This window comes from Onychomys torridus, chromosome 10 (genome assembly GCF_903995425.1).
Source record: "Onychomys torridus chromosome 10, mOncTor1.1, whole genome shotgun sequence".
NCBI classification, from domain to species: Eukaryota; Metazoa; Chordata; class Mammalia; order Rodentia; family Cricetidae; genus Onychomys; species Onychomys torridus.
Window position 1 is genome coordinate 71133402 of NC_050452.1, and position 22907 is coordinate 71156308.

Genomic DNA, 22907 nt, shown 5'->3' on the forward strand with positions numbered 1-22907 from the left:
TCTTAGTATCCTTGGGGGAAACTACATACAACTCCTGACACTATCTAGGAAGATTAATTTTACGTAAGTTAAAAGACTATATTTATATGATCAAAGTGAAAAGTTAGGTAAGAAATATATATTGAATTTTTATGACTTAAAAACTAATTTTGGGAGCTGGGCAGTGGTGGTGCATGTCTTTAATCCCAGCACTCAGGAGGCAGGGGCAGGAGTTCAAGGACAGCCTAGTTTACAGAATGAGTTCCAGGACTGCCAGGACTACACAGAGAAACCCTGTTTCCAAAAAAACAAAACTGACTTTAAGAAGGATGTGTAATAGAGAAAACCTAGATAATTCAGAAAAATATAGTAACCTTACAGCCAGAAAGACATAGTAAAACTACTAAAGCAGGAGAGGAATACAAAATATCAATGGGAACTGCTTATACTTATGAAGTAAGTTTAGAACATGAAGTTGGGGACAGGGAAGACATGCTGCATACAAAAAGATAGTCCAGAGTCTACGAAGTCATCACCAACCCTTTTCCACTCTCAGCACACCAACAGCAAGCTAAAAGCAGAAAGGACATGAAGATATTGAGCAGGAAAGGCCTCGGAAATGAAATAGATATAAATAATGGGATCAATATACAACCACACACCCAAGTTTCTACTCCCATCTCATTTGGGGCTACCCCACAAGCAAAAGCCAAAGATTTTGTTGCTGTTTGGGAGTTCTTTGTTGTTCTTGTTTTGTTTGGTTTTGAGATAGGGCCTCTCTACATAGCTCTGGCTGTCCTGGAACTCATTATGTAGCCCAGGGTGGCCTCAACTCACAAAGATCCGCCTGCCTCTGCCTCCAGGAGTGCTGTGATTAAAGGCTTGCACCACCACTGCCCAACTCCTCCCTCTGCCTCCCAAGTGATTCATGCACCACCACACCTAGATCCAAATATTGTTTATTGAAGAAATTAGCTCCAAATAAAGACCATTACAACTAGTCCTCCTCTGGGATCAGTGAAAACTTTCCTAGAAAACGTCTACTTCTATAAATCATCATTCACAAATGAACAGACTTCGCCACCACATGGACAATTTCCAATTTCTGTGCTTGCAGTAAGCAAGAAAAAAAGATTACATTTTATACTGCATCTGGATATTATAAAACACAAAACAAACAGAACCAAGAGCTTTACCAAAGGAAGAAATAAAGTGACAGCCAAAAGACTCAATGGAAGTATAAAAATAATACTGAGAACATATCCTGGAAAAAATCAAAATGAAAAAAATCACTTTCACATACACAGAACAAATACTGAAGAGCTGGAAGACAAACACAAGTGACTTCACATTTAACAGGCAAAATAAGAAAGGGAAGACAGTTACACTATCATACAAAAGGTGTAAGAAAACTAAGGTGCTCTTCTTGTACTCAACGTAAGTAATAAAGGGCTATTTAAAGATATGTTAACACACCACACACACACACACACACACACACACACACACACACACACACACACACAAAGACTAGATTTTACAAAACAGGAAAACTGAGGGGCTGGCATAATGGCATATTCCTGTAATCCCAGTACTTCAGAAATAAAGGCAGGAGAATCAGGAGTTCAAGGTCATCCTCAGCTATGATGAGTTCAAGATCAGTACAGGCTACATAAAATCTCAAAAACACAAGACAAAAACAAACAAAAAAAACAATGGCAAAGGATTTAGCTCAGTTTGTAGCATTCTTGTCTAGTATGCTGGAGACTCTGAGTTCTATCTTGAGCACCCTGAAAACAGGATATAGTAGTGCTTGCCTATAATCCTAGCCCTTGGGAACAGAAGGAAGGAGGTTCATTTTAACTATAATGAGTTAAGAACAGACTGGGATGTATAAGATACTCCCTCAGAAACCAAAGTTTACTGGAGCAGTCGTGGTGCATGCCCTTAATCCCAGCACTAGGGAGGCAGAGACAGACCAATCTCTGTGAGTTCGAGGCCAGCCTAGTCTACAAAGCGAATTCTAGGACAGGCTCCAAAAGCTGCACACTGAAACCCTGTCCCGAAAAACAAACATACAGAAAACAAAACAAAAACCAAAGTTTTAAAAAAAAAAAAGTGAGACCTTTACATGTGTATAGCTCCATAATGATTTTTTGTTGGTTGTTTGGGGTTTTTAAAACTGGCCATGGCTGATCTGGAACATCCTAAATAGACCTTGAGACTAATGGTGGATCCTCATATCTCAGTGCTGGCAACACAGATGTGAGCTTTCATAACAGTGCTTTTCTATCACTAGAAATATCAGACAGCACATTTGAGATTGACAAGTAACTGAAAATGATCTTGAACATATTTCTTTTCCTTCAACTCACATGTACTATAAACATAATATATCATTTAACCTCATAGTCTTTCATGTAAATCAAGCAACTCTGTACCTTAGTCTTAGTCTATATTTACCTTTTCTTCTTTTTTGGGTTATTTTTTGTTTTTGTTTCTGTTTCTTGAAACAGGATTTCTATGTGTAGCCCTGGCTGTCCTGGAACTCACTATGTAGACCAGGCTAACCTCAAACTCTGAGATCCACCTGCCTCTGCCTCCTGAGTGCTGGGATTAAAGGAGTGCACCACCACTACTCGAATTACCTTTTCTTAAAAAAAAAAAAAAAAAAAAAAAATTATGTGTATGAGTGTTTTGCTTGCATACATATGTCTGTGCCAGAAAAGGGCATCAGATTCTCTGAAAGTGGAGTTACAGATTGTTGTTAGATACCATGAAGATGCTGAGAACTAAGCTTGGATTTTCTACAAGAGCAACAAGTGTTCTTAACCACTAATCCACCTCTCCAGTCCCAATACTTTACTCTTTAAAAAAGTAAAGGCTTTGTTGCAATATATTTTATGGGCATACCAGCTGACATTATCATCTCTCTGACTGGATATCTTGAGTTCTTCCATTTGGGGCATCGTACTAAAAGGAGAGGTGCTATTTGTATGTGTCACCACAATCAGCTAATCACTCATATTTTATGATACCAATAATACAGTCAAAGATGCAATAAAATAATTTAGATAAGAAAACTGAGTTATGGTATCACATAATGAAATATACTGCTAACAAAAAATAACATGGAAAAGTCATGTAAAAGAACCAAAAAATGCCTAAGAGTATATATGAAGTAAAAACTACAGGCTGGAAATTGGCTCAGCAGCTAAGAGCAATGGCTGTTCTTCCAGAGGAGCAACATTCAATTCCCACGACTCCAGTCCCAGAAATCCAGTACCCTTTTCTGGCCTCCACAGGCACTGCCTGCACATAATGTAGAAACATATCCCCACACAAAATAAAATAAATTTTCAAGTTAAAAAAAGAACAACAACAAACTATTCAAAATAGTATGAATACAGCTATGTAATAAAACAATAAGGGGGTTTCTAAACGACAAAATTTCAAGATGACTTTTCTTCATTTTTTTTTAAGATTTTTATTTTATGTGTGAGGTGACTTGCCTGTCTGTCCACCAGGTGTATGCCTGGTGTCCTCAGAGGGCAGAGAGAGCATGAGATCCTCTGATCTGTAGTTACAGATGGCTGTTAGCCACTATGTGGGTGCTGAAAACTGAACAGATGCTTTTTAACCACTAAGCCATCTCTCCAGTCCTTTTTTTTTTTTCTACTTTCTAAGTTTCTAACAATTTTAAGAAGTTGATTTGAGCTGAAGAGATGGCTCAGTGGTTAAGAGCACTGGTTGCTCTGACAGACGTCCTGAGTTAAATTCCCAGCAACCACATGGTGGTTCACAACCATCTATAACGGGACCTAAAGCCCTTTTCTGGCGTGTAGGCATACATGAAGACAGAGCACTCATAACTTAAATAAGAAAAGCAAAATTTTTAAAAAGTGATTTACCTAAATGAAAAAGTAACTAAAAGTTCTCCTAGATTATCTTCAGATATAATAATGATTTCATCCCTTGTCAATATTAAAGTAGCATATAAAATTTTCTACCTGCTAGATAGGCAATATAAATATTTTCCAATTATAAATCATAAAATATTACAAATATTCTCTTAACACTTCAAGAGACATACTTTTGCTTTTGACTGTGTCAATTCAAAGTGGACAGATTCTATTTTCGTCATTAAAGAATGATTCTGTGTGACCAAACAAGCATTCTGTTGCCTAAGTCTATTAAGTTTCTCTCGAAGGCTTTTAATCTCTTGATCCACAGAAGCAGATGAAAAAGACACCTGAAAATAAGAAAAGAACAATGTACATGAAATTCTTTGATGTTTATATATAATTAGTAGAAAGTGGCAATAATTGCCAATGAGATTTGGGGGAACTGATAAAACAAAGATGAGATTACATTCTAATCCACTTGTGTAGTCCAATTAAGTATAAACTGTAAAAGAGTGGTACACTTTATTAAACTGGGGTATTATTTGGGAAGTCAACAATAGCATTCCTGAGTATAAATATAACAGTAATCTTTCCATCTCTGCACCTGAAGATATTCACAGCCACCCTGTGTATAAAAGAGGATACGGAAGGAATACATATGCCAACCAACAATGAAACAAAACATTCTTTAACTTATGCATGTATTTTACATTTATATTACTATGCTGTTAAATATATCTTATAGTACATTTTATTATTTTCAAAATTTTGAGAAACACATGTACAGATTATAAAGTCAAGCTACATAAAAGAAAAGGCATACAAAAACACATCCTGCCATTTTTAGTAGCTAATTGTTTTACACATTAACTTTTTTTTAGATAGGTTCTCTTACCCAGGTTGATCTCAAACTCCCTATATATAAAAGGATGACTGAACTTCTAATCCTCCTGCCTCTACCTACCTCTTGAGTATTAGGGTTATTGGACAAACTCACCATGCCCAGTTTATGAGGTGCTCAAAAATCAAACCCAAGGCCCATGCTCACTAAGCAACATTCTACCAACAGCGCTATATCTTCAGCCTTTTTGTTAGTTTGTTTACTAGGAATAAGGTTTCGGGCCACGCTGTCCTGAAACTCATAGCAATTCTCCTACCTGGGTCTTCTAAGTACTAGGATGATAGTCATGAGCCACGGATGTTGCATGAAACCTAATGGTCTTTTAATAAAAACCTGGAGCCAGAAATTAGTGTAAATGCTGAAAGATCAGAGAGACAAAGGAACAAGCAACACCCATTTTTCACCTCACCAACTCCACAAATCCTGACTGAAGTGACTCAGAATGCCTCTGAGTCCTCAGCTGGAAGGGCCTCTTGAGTTCCTGTCCCTTCATGCTTAGCTGCCGTTCTCACCCAGCCATTTCACACCCCATCTCAACCTTCCTAGTGCTGGGGTTAAAGGTGTGTGCCACCACTGCCTGCTGTTTCCTGTGTAGTCTAGGGTAGCCATGAACTCACAGAGATCCAAAGGGATCTCTGCCTCTGCCTCCTGAGTACTAGGATTAAAGGTGTATGCCACCACTGCCTGACCTCTGTGGCTAAATCTGTGGCTAGCTCTGTCCGCTGATCTTCAGGCAAGCTTTATTAGGGTACAACAAAATATCACTTACACACAATCATGCCTGGCTTTTCACTGCAAATTTATAATTTAGTTTTCTAGTGATTCCAGATGCATATAATTACTCACTTGCCTTTTCTCTTTATACATATTTTATATTTTTTATTTAAATAATATAAAGTGGCAATTTCTCCATAATAAATACAATGAAAATTTCATAGTTTTCCTCTTAACTGTGGAGTTTTCATTGCATGAAAAGTTAGGATAGAGAAGAAACAATTATGGAGCAGGGAAATGGCTCCAGCAATTAAAAACACTGGTTGCTCTTCTCAAGGACTTGGGTTCAATTCCTAGCATCCACAATAGACGCTCACAACTGGAAGTTACCATCTATAATTCTGGTTTCAAGGGATCCAACACCCGCTTCTTGCCTCTACAACCTAATTGCAGGCAAAGCACTCATACACATATAACAATATTTAACAAGAACAATTATATTCCAATCTCAAACAGAAAAAAACTAGAGAAAACAGGAATAAGGCATGTAAAGAAAAACTATTTTAAATAGGTATAAAAATAATAACCTTCTCTCTTGGTTTCTTTTGAAAATCAGTACTACCAGATGTTTTACAAACTTTCTTATAAAGTGGGTAATTTAAATGTCCCAGGCGGCTAGGTTGAGTAAGCTCTTCCAAAATAAGCCTTTCAGATCTTGAAGAATTGCAGACACAATCAGAATTTTCACTTGGACTAACACTACAGAACAAAGAAAAATTATAATTCAGTCTGACATAATTTTTAACACAAATTTCCACATATAACAATTAGAAATTAGATCCATAGCTATGAACATAAGATGGTGTTTGCAATACATTTTCCATAAATCACAATTAGTTTATATTAGCAATCTATGTATTTTCTGACTATCTTTACTTCAAGAGTAAAAGAAAAAAAGATGAAAGATTAATGAAATTATGAATATACATTTTATACTGATTCCTGATATATTAAAGATGTTTGATTTTTCGAGACAGGGTTTCTTTGTGTAGCCCTGGCTGTACAGGAACTCACTCTGTAGTCCAGGCTGGTCTCAAACGCACAGAGATCCACCTGCTTCTGTCTCCCGAGTGCTGGGAATAAAGGCGTGCGCCACCACTGCCCAGCAAGATTTTTTTAAATATGTAAATGATCATTAATATTTCCATTTTTGCCAGGCGGTGGTGGTGCATGCCTTTAATCCCAGCACTCGGGAGGCAGAGGTAGATACATCTCTGTGAGCTGGGCTACAGAGTGAGTTCCAAGAAAGGCGCAAAGCTACACAGATAAATCCGGTCTCAAAAAAAAAAAAAGATGGCTCAGAAGTTAAGAGCACTGACTGCTCTTCCAGAGGTCCTGAGTTCAATTCCCAGCAACCACATGGTGGCTCACAACCATCTGTAATGAGATCTGGCACCCTCTTCTGTATACATAATAAATAAATCTTTTAAAAAAAATTTCCATTTTCATAAACTGAATTGTACTAAAAAGCATAGAAAATTAGTCCAGAGGCATATTAAACATAACATATAATGAAATCTAGTCATTTTACATTTATAAACTAATACTTTAATTTATACATGTGATTTTATTTCCTTGCCTGGATAACTCTTCCCCTAAGTTCTGCAAACTCCATTCTGTTATTTTCAGCTCATGTCTTAATGAAGCAACATCTGCAAGCAAACTTTCTTCCTCATTGTCGTTGTCTTTACTATAGTTGGCTGATGAACTAGACTCCATTTCCTTAACAAAAAACAAAGAAATGGCTTATACTTTGCCAAAATATTCTCAGAGCAATAACATTTAAGAAGAAACTGTGAAAGTGCTTGGCACCAAGACAGACAGCCTGAGTTTGTTCCTCAGGACCCACAGACAAGTTGGTCCTTTGACCGCCACCTTAATGTGCACACTTATACACAAATGAATTGATGTAATTGTTTAAAAATTTGTTCAAAGTCATGCAAATTTTAGAGGGTCAAACCAAGATATGAATCAAGGTATATTTTTCTAATTAATATCAATATGAAGTGTTAGAATTTAATAATCACCTTACAAGCACTGGGCATCTGATAAAATGTTACCACTAAAATCTTCCATTTTTTCTTAAAAGGTAGTATTATCAGATAAGCTATCTTCCTTCCATTCACAGTGGTTATAAAATTTAAATATACTCACATTCACAAGTCATAATCTCAGATCAAAATGACATTTAGAGGCTGAATATGGTTACTATTCTTTTAATCCTAGCACTTGGGAAGTAGAGGCAGATGAACTCAAGGCCAGCCTGGTCTACACAGTAAGACATTCTCTCAAAAAAATACAAAACAAAAAAGACATTTAGCAACTCAACTCATGGAACTACCTGGGGTGAGCCTTTTGTTTGGTGAGCTGGTGAGCACGCAGCTCCAGGGTTAACTAACAGAGGAGAATCATGACGCAGCTCAAGAGATGGCTTGAACTGAAGGCCATGGCTAGCTCTTTCAAAGGCTCGCTATGACTGTCCTCAGCACCCACAGCCTGACTCACATTAGTCTGTGACTCCAGTCCCAGAGGATCCAAACACCCACACACATAAAGTAAAATTAATTTTGTTGTTGTTGTTGTTTTTCGAGACAGGGTCTCTCTGTAGTTTTGGAGCCTGGCCTGGACTAGCTCTGTAGCCCAGGCTGGCCTCGAACTCACAGAGATCCACCTGCCTCTGCCTCCTGAGTGCTGGGATTACAGGCATGCGCCACCACCGCCCGGCATAAAATTAGTATTTTTAAAATCACAGCAAAGGATATTTTCTAATTATTAAATTAAATTAAAAGCTTTAGGCTTTGTATTCCTGCTACAGCTCTAACTGCATAGTCTTACATTTTCACCTCTCTCCTATTTCATTTAATGTGTTCATTGCAGTTCCTCTGTCATTGCCCTTCTTAAAACTTGGACTACAAATGTTAATTCCCATGTATTATGTTCAAGAGTGTAATGTAAATAATAATAATAATAATAATAATAATAATAATAATAGGGGCTGGAGAGATGGCTCAGCGGTCAAGAGCACTGGATGCTCTTCCAGAGGATGCAGGTTCAATTCCCAGCAGCCTCATGGCAGCCGCACAACTGTCTGTAACTGTTTCAGGGGACCCGACACCCTCATACAGACACACAAGGCAGGACAGAGGATAAATAAATAAAATAAAAACAAATAAATTACAAAAAAGATTAATAATAATAATAATAATAATAATAATGTAATGTATTCGGGAAAGCTCAATATTTTGAATGGATAAATTAATAAGCTGCCTTCTTCCTCCTCTATTCAAGTAAAATTTCTTCCCTACTCAAAATTCCACACGAGTAGGGTAGATTAATAAAACCCCTCACCTTATTCAAAAAAAGTTGAGGACTGAAATTAAATGAGATGTTTTGTAAATAAAATGTTTCTACCCTCTTTCTGGTTTTGTTTTCACAAATTTGCTTCTGCTTAAGTTCGAAGACTTCCCCAGTCAGTTAGTGACTCAGGTCCCCATTCTGCTTCACATCTATTCAACAACATCACGAACTTCCTGTAAGATAATGATGGAGGGAAAAAAAAATAAGAAAATTTAGACCAAAAAATGCTGCTTAGTACTGTATAACACCATCTAAGTCAAGCTTTTATGTTCAACAATTTCTGCATTTTCGTGTAAGAATTTTCTAACCGTTCTGAAGCAGCCATGAATACGTCTAGTATTGACACATTCTCATTTTCCTGAGGGCCACTGACCAGTCAGTCTTATGTACGTAGAAAGGCTCATCATCTAGGGCCCTGACAACGGTATCTTCAAGCCTACTGAAAAATAAAAAAATAAGTTTTCAAAAAATGCGTTCTTGGGCTGGAGAGATGGCTCAGAGGTTCAGAGCACTGACTGCTCTTCCAGAGGTCCTGAGTTCAATCCCCAGCACCCACATGGTGGCTCACAACCATCTGTGATGAGATCTGGCGCCCTCTTCTGGTGTGCAGGCCAAACACTCACTGTATACATAATAATTTAAAAAAAAAAAAATGCGTTCTAGCTGTACACCCGGACACTACTCATCAAACGAAGGACAAGCACTCTACACCCCCGAATGGGGCAGGTGTTTGTTTCCTCTTGGGAAAGCCTACAAGGTTTTACACTGGATTTTATCTCAAGAACGCTCAATCTGCTACAAGAGGTGCTCCCGGTGCCTGGAGGGAGCAGAGCATTGGGCATCCTCCCCTCCGATTCTGCCTCAAAGAAAACACGCCACCTCGGAGCAGCAGACCCAGCGCCAGGACCAGGCCGAGCGCAAGCCGCGCATCCCACCGAGTCTGCTCACCACCCAGGTCGCAGCTGGAGTCAGCGACCACAGACCACGGCGCACCGCGCTGCTCCTCTGCGCTCGGAAGCTTAGGACACTCGCGCAGGCCACGACATGGAAGCCTCTAACACACGGAGAGGGGAACCAGCGAACCTCCGAGGCTCCGAGTTCGAACCGCCGCGGGAGCCGTTGGGACGCGCCTCCCGGGCCACAAGCCCCGCCCCCTCGCAGGCTCCGCGAATGCGACGCCGGAGCGCAGAGCATGCCGGGAAAATGAGGCCAGCCGCCCGGACGGGCTGCGCGCCCAGTTCCTATTGGACTACATTTCCCATCCTGACGGCCGCCATGCTCATTGGTGTGTGTGTGAGGGAAGCCAAAACCTACAAGTCCGGCGTGAAGGGAAGAGTAGCCGGCCCTCGCCCAGCCCAGTGGAGAACCGCGCTTCCCCTTCGAAGGCAGGGTGAGCCGCAGCCGCCTAGAGTTCCCTCGAACTCGGGGTTTCAGAGCGGAGACGCCAGCCTCCCACAAACTCTTCCAGCCCGAGATCGCTCCGACCGGGATGGGCGGCGGGATCTGGCTGCCATTCCCAGTGCTCTTCCTGGCCGCGCTGCTGCGGGGCGCGGCCGGCTTCAAGCCCTCTTTGGACAGCGACTTCACCTTCACGCTCCCGGCGGGCCACAAGGAGTGCTTCTACCAGCCCATGCCCCTGAAGGCCTCGTTGGAGATCGAGTACCAAGTAAGTGCGGGGGCGGGCTGGCCTTCCCCGCCCGGCTGCACTGCACCTGCGCTGGGGAAACTGAGGACCGCGGGCGGGGGGAAAGCTGGAGGGTCGCCTGGGCAGCCGGCCTGCTCAGCGCAGGCGCACTAGGCGAGGCTCTCGGGGACCTGGAACTCACAAGTTTGTCCGGTCCGAAAATTGACACTTAGCCTCTCTTCCCTTTCCTCTGGTCGGAAAGAGGCCCGCACTGGTGACGCCGGTGGCGTTTGTCTTTGTTTCTTAATTCACCCATAGCTTTCCTAGCTAGTGCACGCTGCAATTCTGAGAGCTGATCCACGTTTTGTTGTTGTTGTTTATTGGACGAATTGATGACACTTGTTTGAATCGCCCTCACCACTTTCACCAGATTCCAATATCATAAAATTGTCTCGGTGTTTGCTTCAATTAAGGAATTTTGATCTGTGACCACGTGAAGATCTCTTAAGTCAGATTTTGAAATATGTTGAAAGGAGCTGTTGCCGTGTTTAGTGGTACATTTCCGCCCCTGTTGTGTATCCATTACTCTCAAATCAAAGAATTTTATGACCGTTTTCTTTTTCTTTTTTTTTTCATTTAATTTGTCAGCATTCTCCCCATGTCTTTCGTTCTTTTTAGTATCCTCAGAACACGGCAGTAGAAAAAAGTGTCTTAATTTGTGTAGTCGTTCTAGCCGGTAATTTCTTAAAGACACGTTCCACCCAGCAAATTTCTGTGTATCCAGATTGCAATGCACCAAAATATGTGTCCATGTGTTTTATCTTTAAGGCTTTTTTTTTTTTCAAATTAAGTTCCAAATGCTATTAGGGTGTTAGAGCAGAAAAAATTTATGTAGTAGGCAAGCTCGAAAGTCACTGCATGCATGTGTTGCACATAGGTGGACACATCCGCTTTTTAAAAATCTTAATGTAGAATTCTTATATGAAGAAACATTAGGATTATTTATAGTTTACAGGAAGTATCCAAAAATCTAAGAAAACTGAGATTACAGCTTAACATTGCTCAATCTCCACATGTGAGCATGAGTTCAGCATCTAACAGTTAATGTGTGCAGGGACGTGGCATAAAATGGACCCTTGTCCTCAGGAGTTTTAGGGTTCATAGACAAGCTTTAAGTTTGAGAGTTTTTGTTTTGGTTTGGTTTTTTAGTTTTTTTGTTTTGGTTTGGTTTTGATGGGTAGTGTTTTGCAGGCTGGTTGGTTGGTCTGTATTTTGTTACAGGGTTTCACTATGTACCCCATGACATTGAATTCAATATGTAGCCCAGGCTAGCCTCAGAATTTCACAGTAGTCCTCCTCCTCCTCCTCAGTCTTCCAAGTACTGGTATTACAGCATGAGCCACCACACCCTACTTACAAAGGTAATTTGAATAAGGTAGGATTACATCCTGTTATAGTCATTTCTTGGTTTTCAGAGAATAGGGTTGTTGGAAAAGTAAAATTAAATCTGAAAATGAGATAAGAATGCAAAAAAATGAGGCCAATTTCAGAAAAGTGAAAAACTGAATAGACTGGGTTTTAGGATATATAGTTTGAATGTTCAGAAGTACACTGTAAGTACTGAGTTTTTATTAGTTTTGAAAACTGTAAAGGCTGAGGGTAGAAGTAGCAAAATAGGAAACAGACCACACAGCTAGGGAACAGAGAAGGGGCCATAAATGTGCTTTAAGAGAAATAGATTTTCTTTTCTTTTTGGTTTTTAGAGACAAGGTTTCACTGTGTAACACCCATGGCTGTCCTGGAACTAGATCTGTAATCTAGCCTGGCCTCAAACTCACAGAGCTCCACCTGCCTCTGCCTCCTGAGTGCTGGAATTAAAGGCATGAGCCGGATTTTCACTTGGGCCACAAGCTCACAAATAAGGACACAGAGACTTATTAATTATAAAAGCTGGGCCTTACTTAGCATAGGTTTGTCCCACTAGCTCTTATAACTTAAATCAACCCATTTATACTACTCTACATTCTGCTGCATGGCATTACCTCATCTCCTTACTGCCCATCCTGCTTCCTCCGAGTCTGGCCAGTGACTCTACCTTTCTTCTTCCCAGAGTTCTCTCTCTGCCTGGAAGTCCCACCTATCTCTCCTGCCTAGCTTTTGACCAATCAACTTTTTATTACACCAATCACAGCAATATATCTTCACAGTGTACAAATATCCTACAACATGCCACCACACATAAGACAGATACATAGGATTTAAGCAGATTGCTGGGTGGAGTGTAACAGCAGATTTAAAGGAAGCAAAATAAGGCACAGGAAAACCAACTATGAAGTTAGTAAAAAAGTCTGGATGGGAAAATAATTTTTATAAATCAAAAATTTCCTTGAAAGCCAAGAATGGTGCCATATGCTGGTAATTCTAAACACTCAGGAAGCTGAGGGAGAAGGATGACAAGTTCAAAGCCAGCCTGGGCTATGTAATGAGACCCTGTCTCAAAAAAAGTTGGAGTACAATGGAGGATGTCAACCGATGGCCTCTACTTGCACATCTTTTAAAGGCAGGACATGATGGCATATGCCTTTAATCCTAGAACTCCAAGGGAGGCAGAGGCAGACCTGGCCAAAAAACGTGGCTTACATAGTGAGTTCTAAGACAGCCAGGGCCACATAAAGAGACCCTGTGTCCAATAAATAATTAAATAAATAGATAAAATCTCTTAAAGGCCTTTATATCACATGGTTTACTTTATAGAAGTTTCTATTTTCAGTTTGTAATATGTATTTTTTCTCTTCTATAGGTTTTAGATGGAGCAGGATTAGATATTGATTTCCATCTTGCCTCTCCAGAGGGCAGAACCTTAGTTTTTGAGCAAAGAAAAACAGATGGTGTTCACACGTAAGTTGACTATTTGAGACATATTATATTTACATAAATCCCTGGTTGGCTTGGAACTTGGAACAATCCTTTTTCCTTAGCCTCCTGAGTGCTGGAATTACAGATGCATGCCACCATGCCCAGGTAGTCTCTTGACTTCTTTTGGCTGAATCTAGTAAATGGTGGAGAAAGTCAGTACGTTGGTACATGTATTACTATTTATCAATATTCTATAACAATTATTTTTTAAACAGTCTTTGATAGTGGGACATTTCAATGAAAATGTCTTCCACTTACCCTACTCCTCATTTTTAGTTTCTCTTGAAACTAGGTTCTCTGTTACCCAGGGTGACCTCAATTTCATGGAATCAGGGGACCCTCCTGCCTTAGTCTCCCCAGTGGCTGTGGTCGTGTCTACCACCAAGGGCACCACACCCAGATAACTTTTTCCTTTGCTTTGGTTAATCTATTGAGACATTTTATATCTGCCTTTTTGGCTTAAAAAAAATGTTGTTTGTTATTGTTTTTGTTTTTAAGACAGTAGTTCAATCAAGTAACTAACTGGACTGGAACTCAGACTGCTTGCTTATATCTCTGTCTCCTGAATGCTAAGATTAAAGGCATTCAACACCGTGTCTGGCTTTTTTTTTCCCCCTTCAGTTTGGAGACAGGATTTCTTTGTAGCCTTGGCTATCCTGGAACTCACTCTGTAAACCAGACTGGCCTCAAACTCAGAGATCAGCCTGCCTCTGCCTCTTAAGGTTTGAGATTAAAGGCATGAGTCACCACTGCCCAGATTTTTTTTTTTTTTTTTTACTTTTGTTTGAGTGTTTTGCTTGCATGTATGTATGTGGTCCACGTAATAGGTAATAGGTACCTGCAGAGGCCAGAACGCAGTATCAGATCCTCAGAAGTAACTCCAAGCACCCACATGGTGCCTCACAACTATCAGAACTCCATTTCCAAGGTATCCAGGCACCCTCTTCTGACCTCCTTAGGCACCAAACACACATGGTGCATGAATATACACAAGGGCAAAACACATAAAATAATATTAACTACTTAGTCGTTCAGATATCATTGAATTTTTTCAGCATTTAGCATGATTACTGAAGGGTTGTGATAATTATTTTGAAATCCCCAGTAGCAGGTAACTCCGCTGATGCAATAAGCTAAATGAAGCTGAATTTAAAGTCCAGGTTTAGTGAGCAAAGCATCCCTGGGTGATCTCAAAGGAAGAGAAGTAATCATGTGGCAGGTCTATGGACTGCACCTTCTAAACACCCTGTAGGCACCGTCTTGAGGAGACCAGGGGGGAGGAGCGGCTGCTTGGCTAGCTTTCTGAGGGCAGGGTCTGGAGAGGGAGGAGGGGGCTGAGGTGGAGCTTCCAGCTAAACAGGTTGAATAACCTCTCTAAAATTAATTAATAAAATATAATCTAGTTTTATTTAATTGTTCTAATGTAATTAGGAAAACACTAAGGATTAAACATAAATATGTATAATGCTGGTGGCTCATGCCTTTAATCCCAGCACTCAGGAGACAGAGGCAGGCAGACCTCTTTGAATTTGAGACTGGCCTAGTCTACACAGTGAGTTCCAGGACAGCCAGGGCTACCCAGAGAAACCCTGTCTCGACAACCCCACTCCTCAAAAAAAAAAGAAAAAAGATGAGGCAATCAGGTCTCAAAACAGGTATCTACTGGCCACTAATTTTAGCATCGTTCTTACATATTACTGCTATATTGCCTGTGAATTCTTGCTGCTTTTGAGATACTAGGAAAGCCTAATGACAGTAATAAAATAAGAACTCAAGTAAGATTGAACTTTGAAGGACCACAAATTTTAGATAGCTATAGATAGATAGACAGACAGATACACACACACACACAAATTTTTTTGCCCTTTTTGGAGCAGTATCATACCCTTTGGAGTACATTCAGGTGTGTCCAACCTTTTGACTCTACAATACAATCTCCAGAGTTTACACTAAAGAACTACATAATCAAGTTATAAAAAAAGATATTTAAAAAAAAAAAAAAAAAACTTCTCAGGGAGGCAGAGGCAGACAGATCTCTGTGAGGCCAGCCTGGTATACAGAGTGAGTTCCAGGACAGCCAGGGCTGCACAGAGAAATCCTGTCTTAACAAACACGGGGTGGGGGAACCATGTTTTAGCAAGTTTACTGTTTTGTGTTGAGCTGTATGCATAGCCATCCTCTGACACATTGACACATGCAGCCTGTGAGCCACAGGCTGGACACTCCTGAAGGGATGCTGTGCCCTTCAGAAGAGCCGTCAACTGGTTTTATGGTTACTATGACAGCAAATACATATGGTGATGTACATTGAGTATGTCAGTCACAAAGTTTTTCTTGGAAAATAATCATTTCTTTCTTTTTTCTTTTTCTTTTTTTTTTTTTTTTCCTTTTTCTCTTTTTGGGTTTTTTGAGACAGGGTTTCTTTGTGTAACAGTTCTGGCTATCCTGGAACTTGTTCTGTAGTCTAGGCCTTGAACTCAAAAAGATCCACCTGCCTCTGCTTCCCGAGTGCTAGGATTAAAAATGTGCCATTGCCTGGCACTCTGTTTCTTTTTAAAATTGTTCCTCATTCCGTTTACCAATATTTGCTCAAGCTATGACAAAATATCTGAGAAAGTCAACTTTTTTTAAAAAAAGGTTTATTTTGTGATTTCAGTTGATGGTAACCATCTTAGGGTTTCTATTACTATGAAGAGGCACCATATTATATTATATTGGAATTGATATTTCTACCACATAAACAGAATAAGAAATTAAAGGCATATGTGGAAAAGATTTCTGATTTGATTTTCAAAGGAAAATTAAGACTTTATCAATTGACAGGAAAGGACCCAGCAGAAATTGTAGTACCTTAAACTAATGAGGAGATTTCCTTTTTATGGGCAGAAAATGAATATTGGCAAAGAGCTTGCAATAATTTTGGGGGGGATAGATTAACAACAGTTATCCCAAACACAAGAGAATCAAATTCATTAAAAAAAACTAGATGGGTCCTTCCTCACATTGTACAGAGAATACCAATCTCTGGAGTTCCTACCTTCTATGCTGATGCAAGTAAATAAGGAAAGGCAGGATATAAATCAGGAAACTTAAGTGGTTCAAAGCACTTAGGATTCTGTACAAAGGTCAGAATTGTGTGCCATTTTATGGTACTAATGGACTTTACAGAGCCTCTCAATATAGTTACTGACTCTCAATAATGTAGAAAGTTGTTTTACATATTGAAACTGCTGAATTTATTCCTGATAAAACAGAATTAACTTTACTATTTATAGAATTATAGATACTGCACTATATACATCTCTACCTCTGATATTTTTGTATATTGTCACAACCTCAAGGTCATTGTCCGTATACTGTACATCTGTTTACAGATTGTTTGTTTGTTTGTGTGTTTTTTGTTTTTTTTTTCGAGACAGGGTTTCTCTGTGTCGTTTTGGTACCTGTTCTGGATCTCGCTCTGTAGACCAGGCTGGCCTTGAACTCACAGAGATCTGTCTGGCTATGCCTCCTGAGTGCTGGGATTAAAGGCATACACCACCATTGCCCAGCTAAATGTTTTAATAACTTAGAACTCTGTTGGCATGAGACACAATTGCTCCTGGCAGCACCGATCTACTCCCAAGAAGATGTTGAGCATAAAAGACACTCTATATGGAGTTTGTCTTCTTAGCAAAAAATGGCCTGTTGGGCAAAGAACTGCCCTTGCCTCCGCTGCTGACAATAAGCACGCTGTCCATTCCAGACAAACAGGACACAAGGAAAAGTGACTGCTGAACCTTGCCAAGACAGAGTAAGACAGTCTTTCAAATACCCTGCTTCTGAAAATGGTCTGTCAGATATTCTAGGCCTATAGTCAAAAGTGGATGCTCCAACGTTGCAGAGAAACATTGCGTGACTGTCCAGGCTGCCAGCTGTCTCTGTCTTTTCTTGCATTTTTTCAGAAGTTGCTCTCTTGCACTTCCTGTTTACTCAGGTAATATTATTTTCCTTCTCAGGTCTTGGATGGGGTTGAAGACTAGATAGTTACAGTCACAATCCTCTTGTATCAAGCTAATAGCATTATCAGGTACTAGAGTTAGATTCTTCAGGATAGGTTATTGGTGTAATCTCTGTGATTTGCCATTTAACTATGGTCTGGACATTTAGTATGTGTTTCTTGCTTGATACTACTGTTCTTGTTGGTTGTAGTTTCATTTTGATTTATGTTATTACCCTCTGAAAGGGCATCTAGTTCACTGATCTTAGCAAGCTTCCACCAGATCAAAGCCCCACACTAGTTCCTAGGCTGTTCCAGCTAACTGCCTATGTCCCACTACAGCATATCCGTTATAACTAGCAAGACTCCTACCGTCTTACTTCTCTCTGCACACAAACACGAGAAAGCCTTGGCAGTTTGAAGAAACTTTACTTTTCAACCCCTGGAGTGTAGTTTCACTGCACCCTCCCTTACAGTAATGATGAGAAAGAGACAGAACAGTAAAACCTGAACATTATGCATGAATATTGCAGATCAAGGGCTCTGTCTATCACTGAGCTATATCCCCTCAACAGTTTTAGGCTTTGTTTGAGACAGGGTCTTTCTATGTATCCTTGGCTGTCCTGGAGCATTCTGTGTAGACCATGCTGGTACCAAACTTGCCAGTGTCTGCCTCCCAGGTGCTGGGTTTAAAGGAGTGCTCTGGAGGGAAAGGTATCCTGACTTGTCAGGAAGCCAGGCGATACCTGAAGCTGGGGTGTGGTGGTGGATGGTCTCCCCACAGAGTAGCAATCCTACTCTTCTCCTAGACTGAGCCATTACAGCTGAGCTTTGCTCCGCCCCTTCTTCCCCCCCTTTGCCCCCAAAGTGGGCTTCCCAGCAGAACTCTGCTGCTTCTCTCTGGCCCAAGATGTTGCTGCTTCTGCTTCACTCTGCTAAAGGGGAAACCCTTGCAGAAATGTTGCAATCTCCTCCAGCTCTGGGAGGAGTCGAGGAGAGTGCCTGCCTCTGCCAGAGTGGGAAAGCACACAACTGAACAGGCAGAGGGCCTTATAGAGGGCTTCTTAGGGGCGGGGTTTCTTCAGAGATTGGTCAGTTTTTCTGGTCAGGGATTGGTTAGTTTTGTTGGTGAGGAGCCAAGTTGGTTCTGATTTCAGGGCCAAACTTTCTTTCATGGCCCATTTTAGCTTTTTAGCTCATTTCAGCCCAGGGTGTTTTTCTTTCACTGGCACTGATTCTAGGGACAAAGTATGTTTCTTTGACTCTGGTTTCAAGGTCAGGGCTAAAGTGTTTCTTTCACTGGGCCCGGTCTCAGGGCCAGGGTGGGTTTCTTTGGCTGACTCTTTTTCCCTACATGCACCACCATAACCAGCTGTTTCAGGCCTTTTTAAATTTTAATAAGTACTCAGCATCCTTTGATATATGACTCCTGCCCCAAAATTAACAGGTGCCAAGTAGATCTGAGTTTCACTGAAGAGCCTGACTTTTTCAAGCATAATTATATAATACTGAACTGAATAATAATAATATGTCAACCAAAATATAGGCAAAATATGCTGAAATATAAGGAGGTGCAAGTTAATGTCCAGTTTAATAAAGATTAATTAAAGATATCAGAGGGATGTAAAAATAAATCTAATGCTGGATAACAAAAGAGCAGCTCTTACTCCCATCCCCCTGCTTAGACCCTCCAGGACCAACAGAAACCTCCCTTGAGAAAGTGAAAATTGAGTGGCAGGCAGTATAAATGTATCCAGAAAGGTTCATCTAAGTGAGAAACTTCATTACATATCTAAGCCCTTATTAGAATTCTCAATAAAGAAAATTATCTTTTGTATAGAGCAAGATCCATTTGGGTAATATACATATTAGGTTCTTTGCTATTTATAATTTCTCTCTGGCTCAATAAAAAGGACTATAAAGGGATATTTTCCCTGAATCTAGAATTCTCACAGAACAGATTTTTTAACCAGTGTCTGAGTTGGTTTTAGAGGAGGTAAAGTGTATTCCACAGTCTATTATGGATAATTAACTGAAGAGTAGTCACTGTATGGATAGACTATAAAAATGTAGTTTTGCCATTCTTTCAAGAAAATGGTGTTTGTTTTGTTTAGGGGCAACTGTAATAAATGTCATTAGCATGTAGGTTTCCTTTGTAGGGTTTTTCTCCACCAAAAGGGAGGAGGCACAGAACTTGTTAGAAAACCACTTCATAGCCACAAGACTTAATCCCAGCACTCAGAAGGCAGATGCAGGTGGTTCTCTCTCTGTAAGTTCAAGACCAGCCTGGTCTACATAGAAATTCCAAGCCAGCCAGGGTTATGTAGTAATACTCTGTCTCAAAAAAGCTAAATTTTTTGAGAGAGGGTCTCATACTCTATCGTAGACTGGCCTCAAAGTCACAGGAATCCTCCTACCTCAGACTCCTGAATTCTGGGGTTATAGACAAGAGCTACAGTGGCCAGCAAGACCAAGAAACTTAAGTTCAGCTCAGATATGAATGGCATTTACTCAATACCAGTTACTGCACAGAGAGTAAAGTGCCAGTTATTGGCTACAGACCTCATCTTTTATCTTTGTAAGCTACATTTACATTTAGTGTGTCAGAAACCTGAAGGAAAACCCTTTGTACAATTATTGATTTTTTTTTTAATGTTATATTTGTGTGTATGTGACCTGTCAAGGTCAGAAAAAGATGTCAGATCCCTTGAAACTGTAGTTAGAGTTGGGTAAGCCGCCTATGTGGATAATGGGAGCCTAATTCCAGTCCTGTTGTTTGTTTTCAAGACAAGGGTTTCTCTGTGTAGCTTTGGAGGCTGTCCTGGAACTCACTCTGTAGACCAGGCTGGCCTCGAACTCACAGAGATCTACCTGGCTCTGCTTCCCGAGTGCTGGGATTAAAGCGTGCACCACCAACCACTACCCCAGCCAACTCCAGTCCTCTGTAAGAGCACCAAGTGCTCTTAACCACTGAGCCATCTCTCCAGTTCCAACTGTCACTGCTTTTGAAAACTAAACAAAACTCAGTTTAAAGATTAATCTTAATTGAAGGATAACTTGTTTGTTATATTTGCATATAAATAGGTCTCAGTATAGAATTTCTTTAAATAATAAATATTAAAGCATATTATGATTTATCCTGTATTTCAACTTTGAATCCTATTCTTTCCCCCACCAAAAAGAAATTAGAACAAGCCAGGCCTTGGTGGCACACACCTTTAATCCCAGCACTCTGGAGACAGAAGCAGGTGGATCTCTGTGAGTTTGAGACAGCCTGGTCTACAGAGTGAGATCCAGGACAAACTGCTACATAGAGAAACCCTGTCTCAAAAAAAAAAAAAAAAAAAAACAACCTAATTTAACATAATTGACCAAGTAAATTCCAAGTATGTGTAACTTGCAAGTATTTGACTATATTGTCCAGTGGGAAGTAGAGAATACTAAAAATGTGCCCTTTTTTAATGTAGTGTAGAGACTGAAGTTGGTGACTACATGTTCTGCTTTGATAATACATTCAGCACCATTTCTGAGAAGGTCATCTTTTTTGAATTGATTCTGGATAACATGGGAGAAGAGGCTCAAGAACAAGAAGACTGGAAAAAATATATTACTGACACAGATGTGCTGGAGATGAAACTAGAGGATATCCTGGTTAGTAGGACCTTTTGATAAGTAATGACAATTCAGCAGCGAGATTTTATTATATGACAGGGATTGAACGAAGCATTCTTAGCTATATTTTCCAAAAACTGTTGTCTCTGCCATGTTTTTACATCATTTCAAATCTCAATTTTAGCCTATATTTACCTTTTTATTAGAGTTTTTCAAATTTATCTCATTTGAATCCCACTCTAAAAATACTTCTTTGCAGAAAATTCAATTTAAAAAATGAAAAACAAAATAAACTTATTTTCTCATAGTTCCATAAGTCACAAATCTGAAGTGAATTTCACAAGTATAAAGTCTTACGGGTGTTGACAGGGCTGAGCCTTTTTGAAGGCTCTGGGACTTTTCACTGCAAGGTTTGCTGGCATTCCATGGCTTATGCCTCTTAGATCACTCCAAACTCCTGCATCTGTTATGACGTGTGTTGGACCTCCCTGGATAACAAAACATTCCAACAATAAAGTATAGACATACAGTGGATTAGATAAAAATTGCCAAATAACTAAAAATATAATCTGTTAGTCTTTTAAGAACTTTGATTTTAAAAACATATGGTTTATGGTTGTCATAACAACAAGAGAGATAATATATATAAAAGTCCTGGTGCTATGCTACTCAAATATTTTGATCTTGTCTTTCAATTCATGTTATCTTTTTATCTCTGTTAAATAAGTTAAATTTATCATTACTATTTTAAAAAAGCCTCATAGAGGATCTCTAGGTGATACAAGTCATACCTGCCCTTTAATTGAATTGTATTCCCATATATTTAAAAAATTGTTTTGATTTTAAAAATAGCATATTACTAAAGGAACGTGTTCATAGTATTTTTAATAGTAAAATTACTGTATTTATCTCCAGGAATCCATCAACAGCATCAAGTCCAGACTAAGCAAAAGTGGCCACATACAAACTCTGCTTAGAGCATTTGAAGCTCGTGATCGAAACATACAAGAAAGCAACTTTGATAGAGTCAACTTCTGGTCTGTGGTTAATTTGATGGTCATGGTGGTCGTGTCAGCAATTCAGGTTTATATGCTGAAAAGTCTATTTGAAGATAAGAGAAAAAGTAGAACTTAAAACTACAACAGTGTCACTTAACATTGAAAAATAAGAGGTAGAAAATTCTAATACACTGTTACAGTCAAGATCATTAGTAGTCTTTACCATAACATTTTCAGAAATTTAAGTGTAAAATATGTAAAATTTAGTAGAAAAGGAAAATCCTCGTTTACGTCCAGATAACATTGACCCACTTATACACTTATGTATACAACAGGATATCATACATTTGGATTTAATTAAATGAAGCCATATTAACTATTTTTCTAAGTTTAAAAATCTTTCCCAAATATCATATATGAATTAAATAAATGAACAGTGTTCGTAAACACACCACCCATTTGCTTTTACCCACAACTTTCTCTGTAAATGTAGCAGTTTTACAAATCATTTGAGAATTATATAATTACGGACTGAATAGATCATTTTTCTCTATTACATCTCTCCAAAAAAGTAAATAGAAGTATATCATGGAAATAATATTTTTAAGATTTTTCTTTTTGTTTTGTTTTGTTGTTTTTCAAGACAGGGTTTCTCTATGTAATAGAGAAATAATAGTAATGTAATAGTCCTGGCTGTCCTAGAACTCGCTCTATAGACCAGGCTGGCCTTGAACTCACAGAGATCCACCTGCCTCTGCCTTCCATATGCTGGGATTAAAGGCATGTGCCACCACTGCCTGGCTATTTTTAAGATTTTTATAACCAAATATAATGTGAAACATTATCCAGAAGTATTAGTTTT

General features: G+C 39.5%; 2 protein-coding genes across 3 annotated transcripts in view; one reads left to right on the forward strand and one right to left on the reverse strand.

Moving 5' to 3' along the window:
- Ccdc18 (coiled-coil domain containing 18) overlaps positions 1-10039 on the reverse strand; it is a 118485-nt gene extending 108446 nt beyond the window's left edge. The window contains exons 1-5 of the mRNA XM_036200377.1: positions 9865-10039; positions 8908-9089; positions 7139-7281; positions 6087-6258; positions 4073-4231 (exon numbers count right to left, since the gene is read on the reverse strand). Of these exons, the coding sequence (XP_036056270.1) occupies positions 4073-4231; positions 6087-6258; positions 7139-7278 (471 nt within the window). The 5' untranslated portion in view covers positions 7279-7281; positions 8908-9089; positions 9865-10039. The remainder of the gene's footprint in view (positions 1-4072; positions 4232-6086; positions 6259-7138; positions 7282-8907; positions 9090-9864) is intronic.
- Positions 10040-10189: 150 nt separating this feature from the next.
- On the forward strand, positions 10190-22685 carry Tmed5 (transmembrane p24 trafficking protein 5). Of its 2 annotated transcripts, none has more exons than XM_036200151.1 (4): positions 10190-10582; positions 13341-13438; positions 20903-21086; positions 21963-22685. In XM_036200151.1, the coding sequence occupies exons 1-4, from the start codon at positions 10406-10408 to the stop codon at positions 22179-22181; spliced, it is 678 nt and encodes a 225-aa protein (XP_036056044.1). In that variant the 5' UTR covers positions 10190-10405; the 3' UTR covers positions 22182-22685. The 2 variants fall into 2 exon arrangements, with proteins under 2 accessions (XP_036056044.1, XP_036056045.1); XM_036200152.1 differs by having other exon boundaries at positions 20903-21090; positions 21939-22096.
- Positions 22686-22907: the final 222 nt, after the last annotated feature.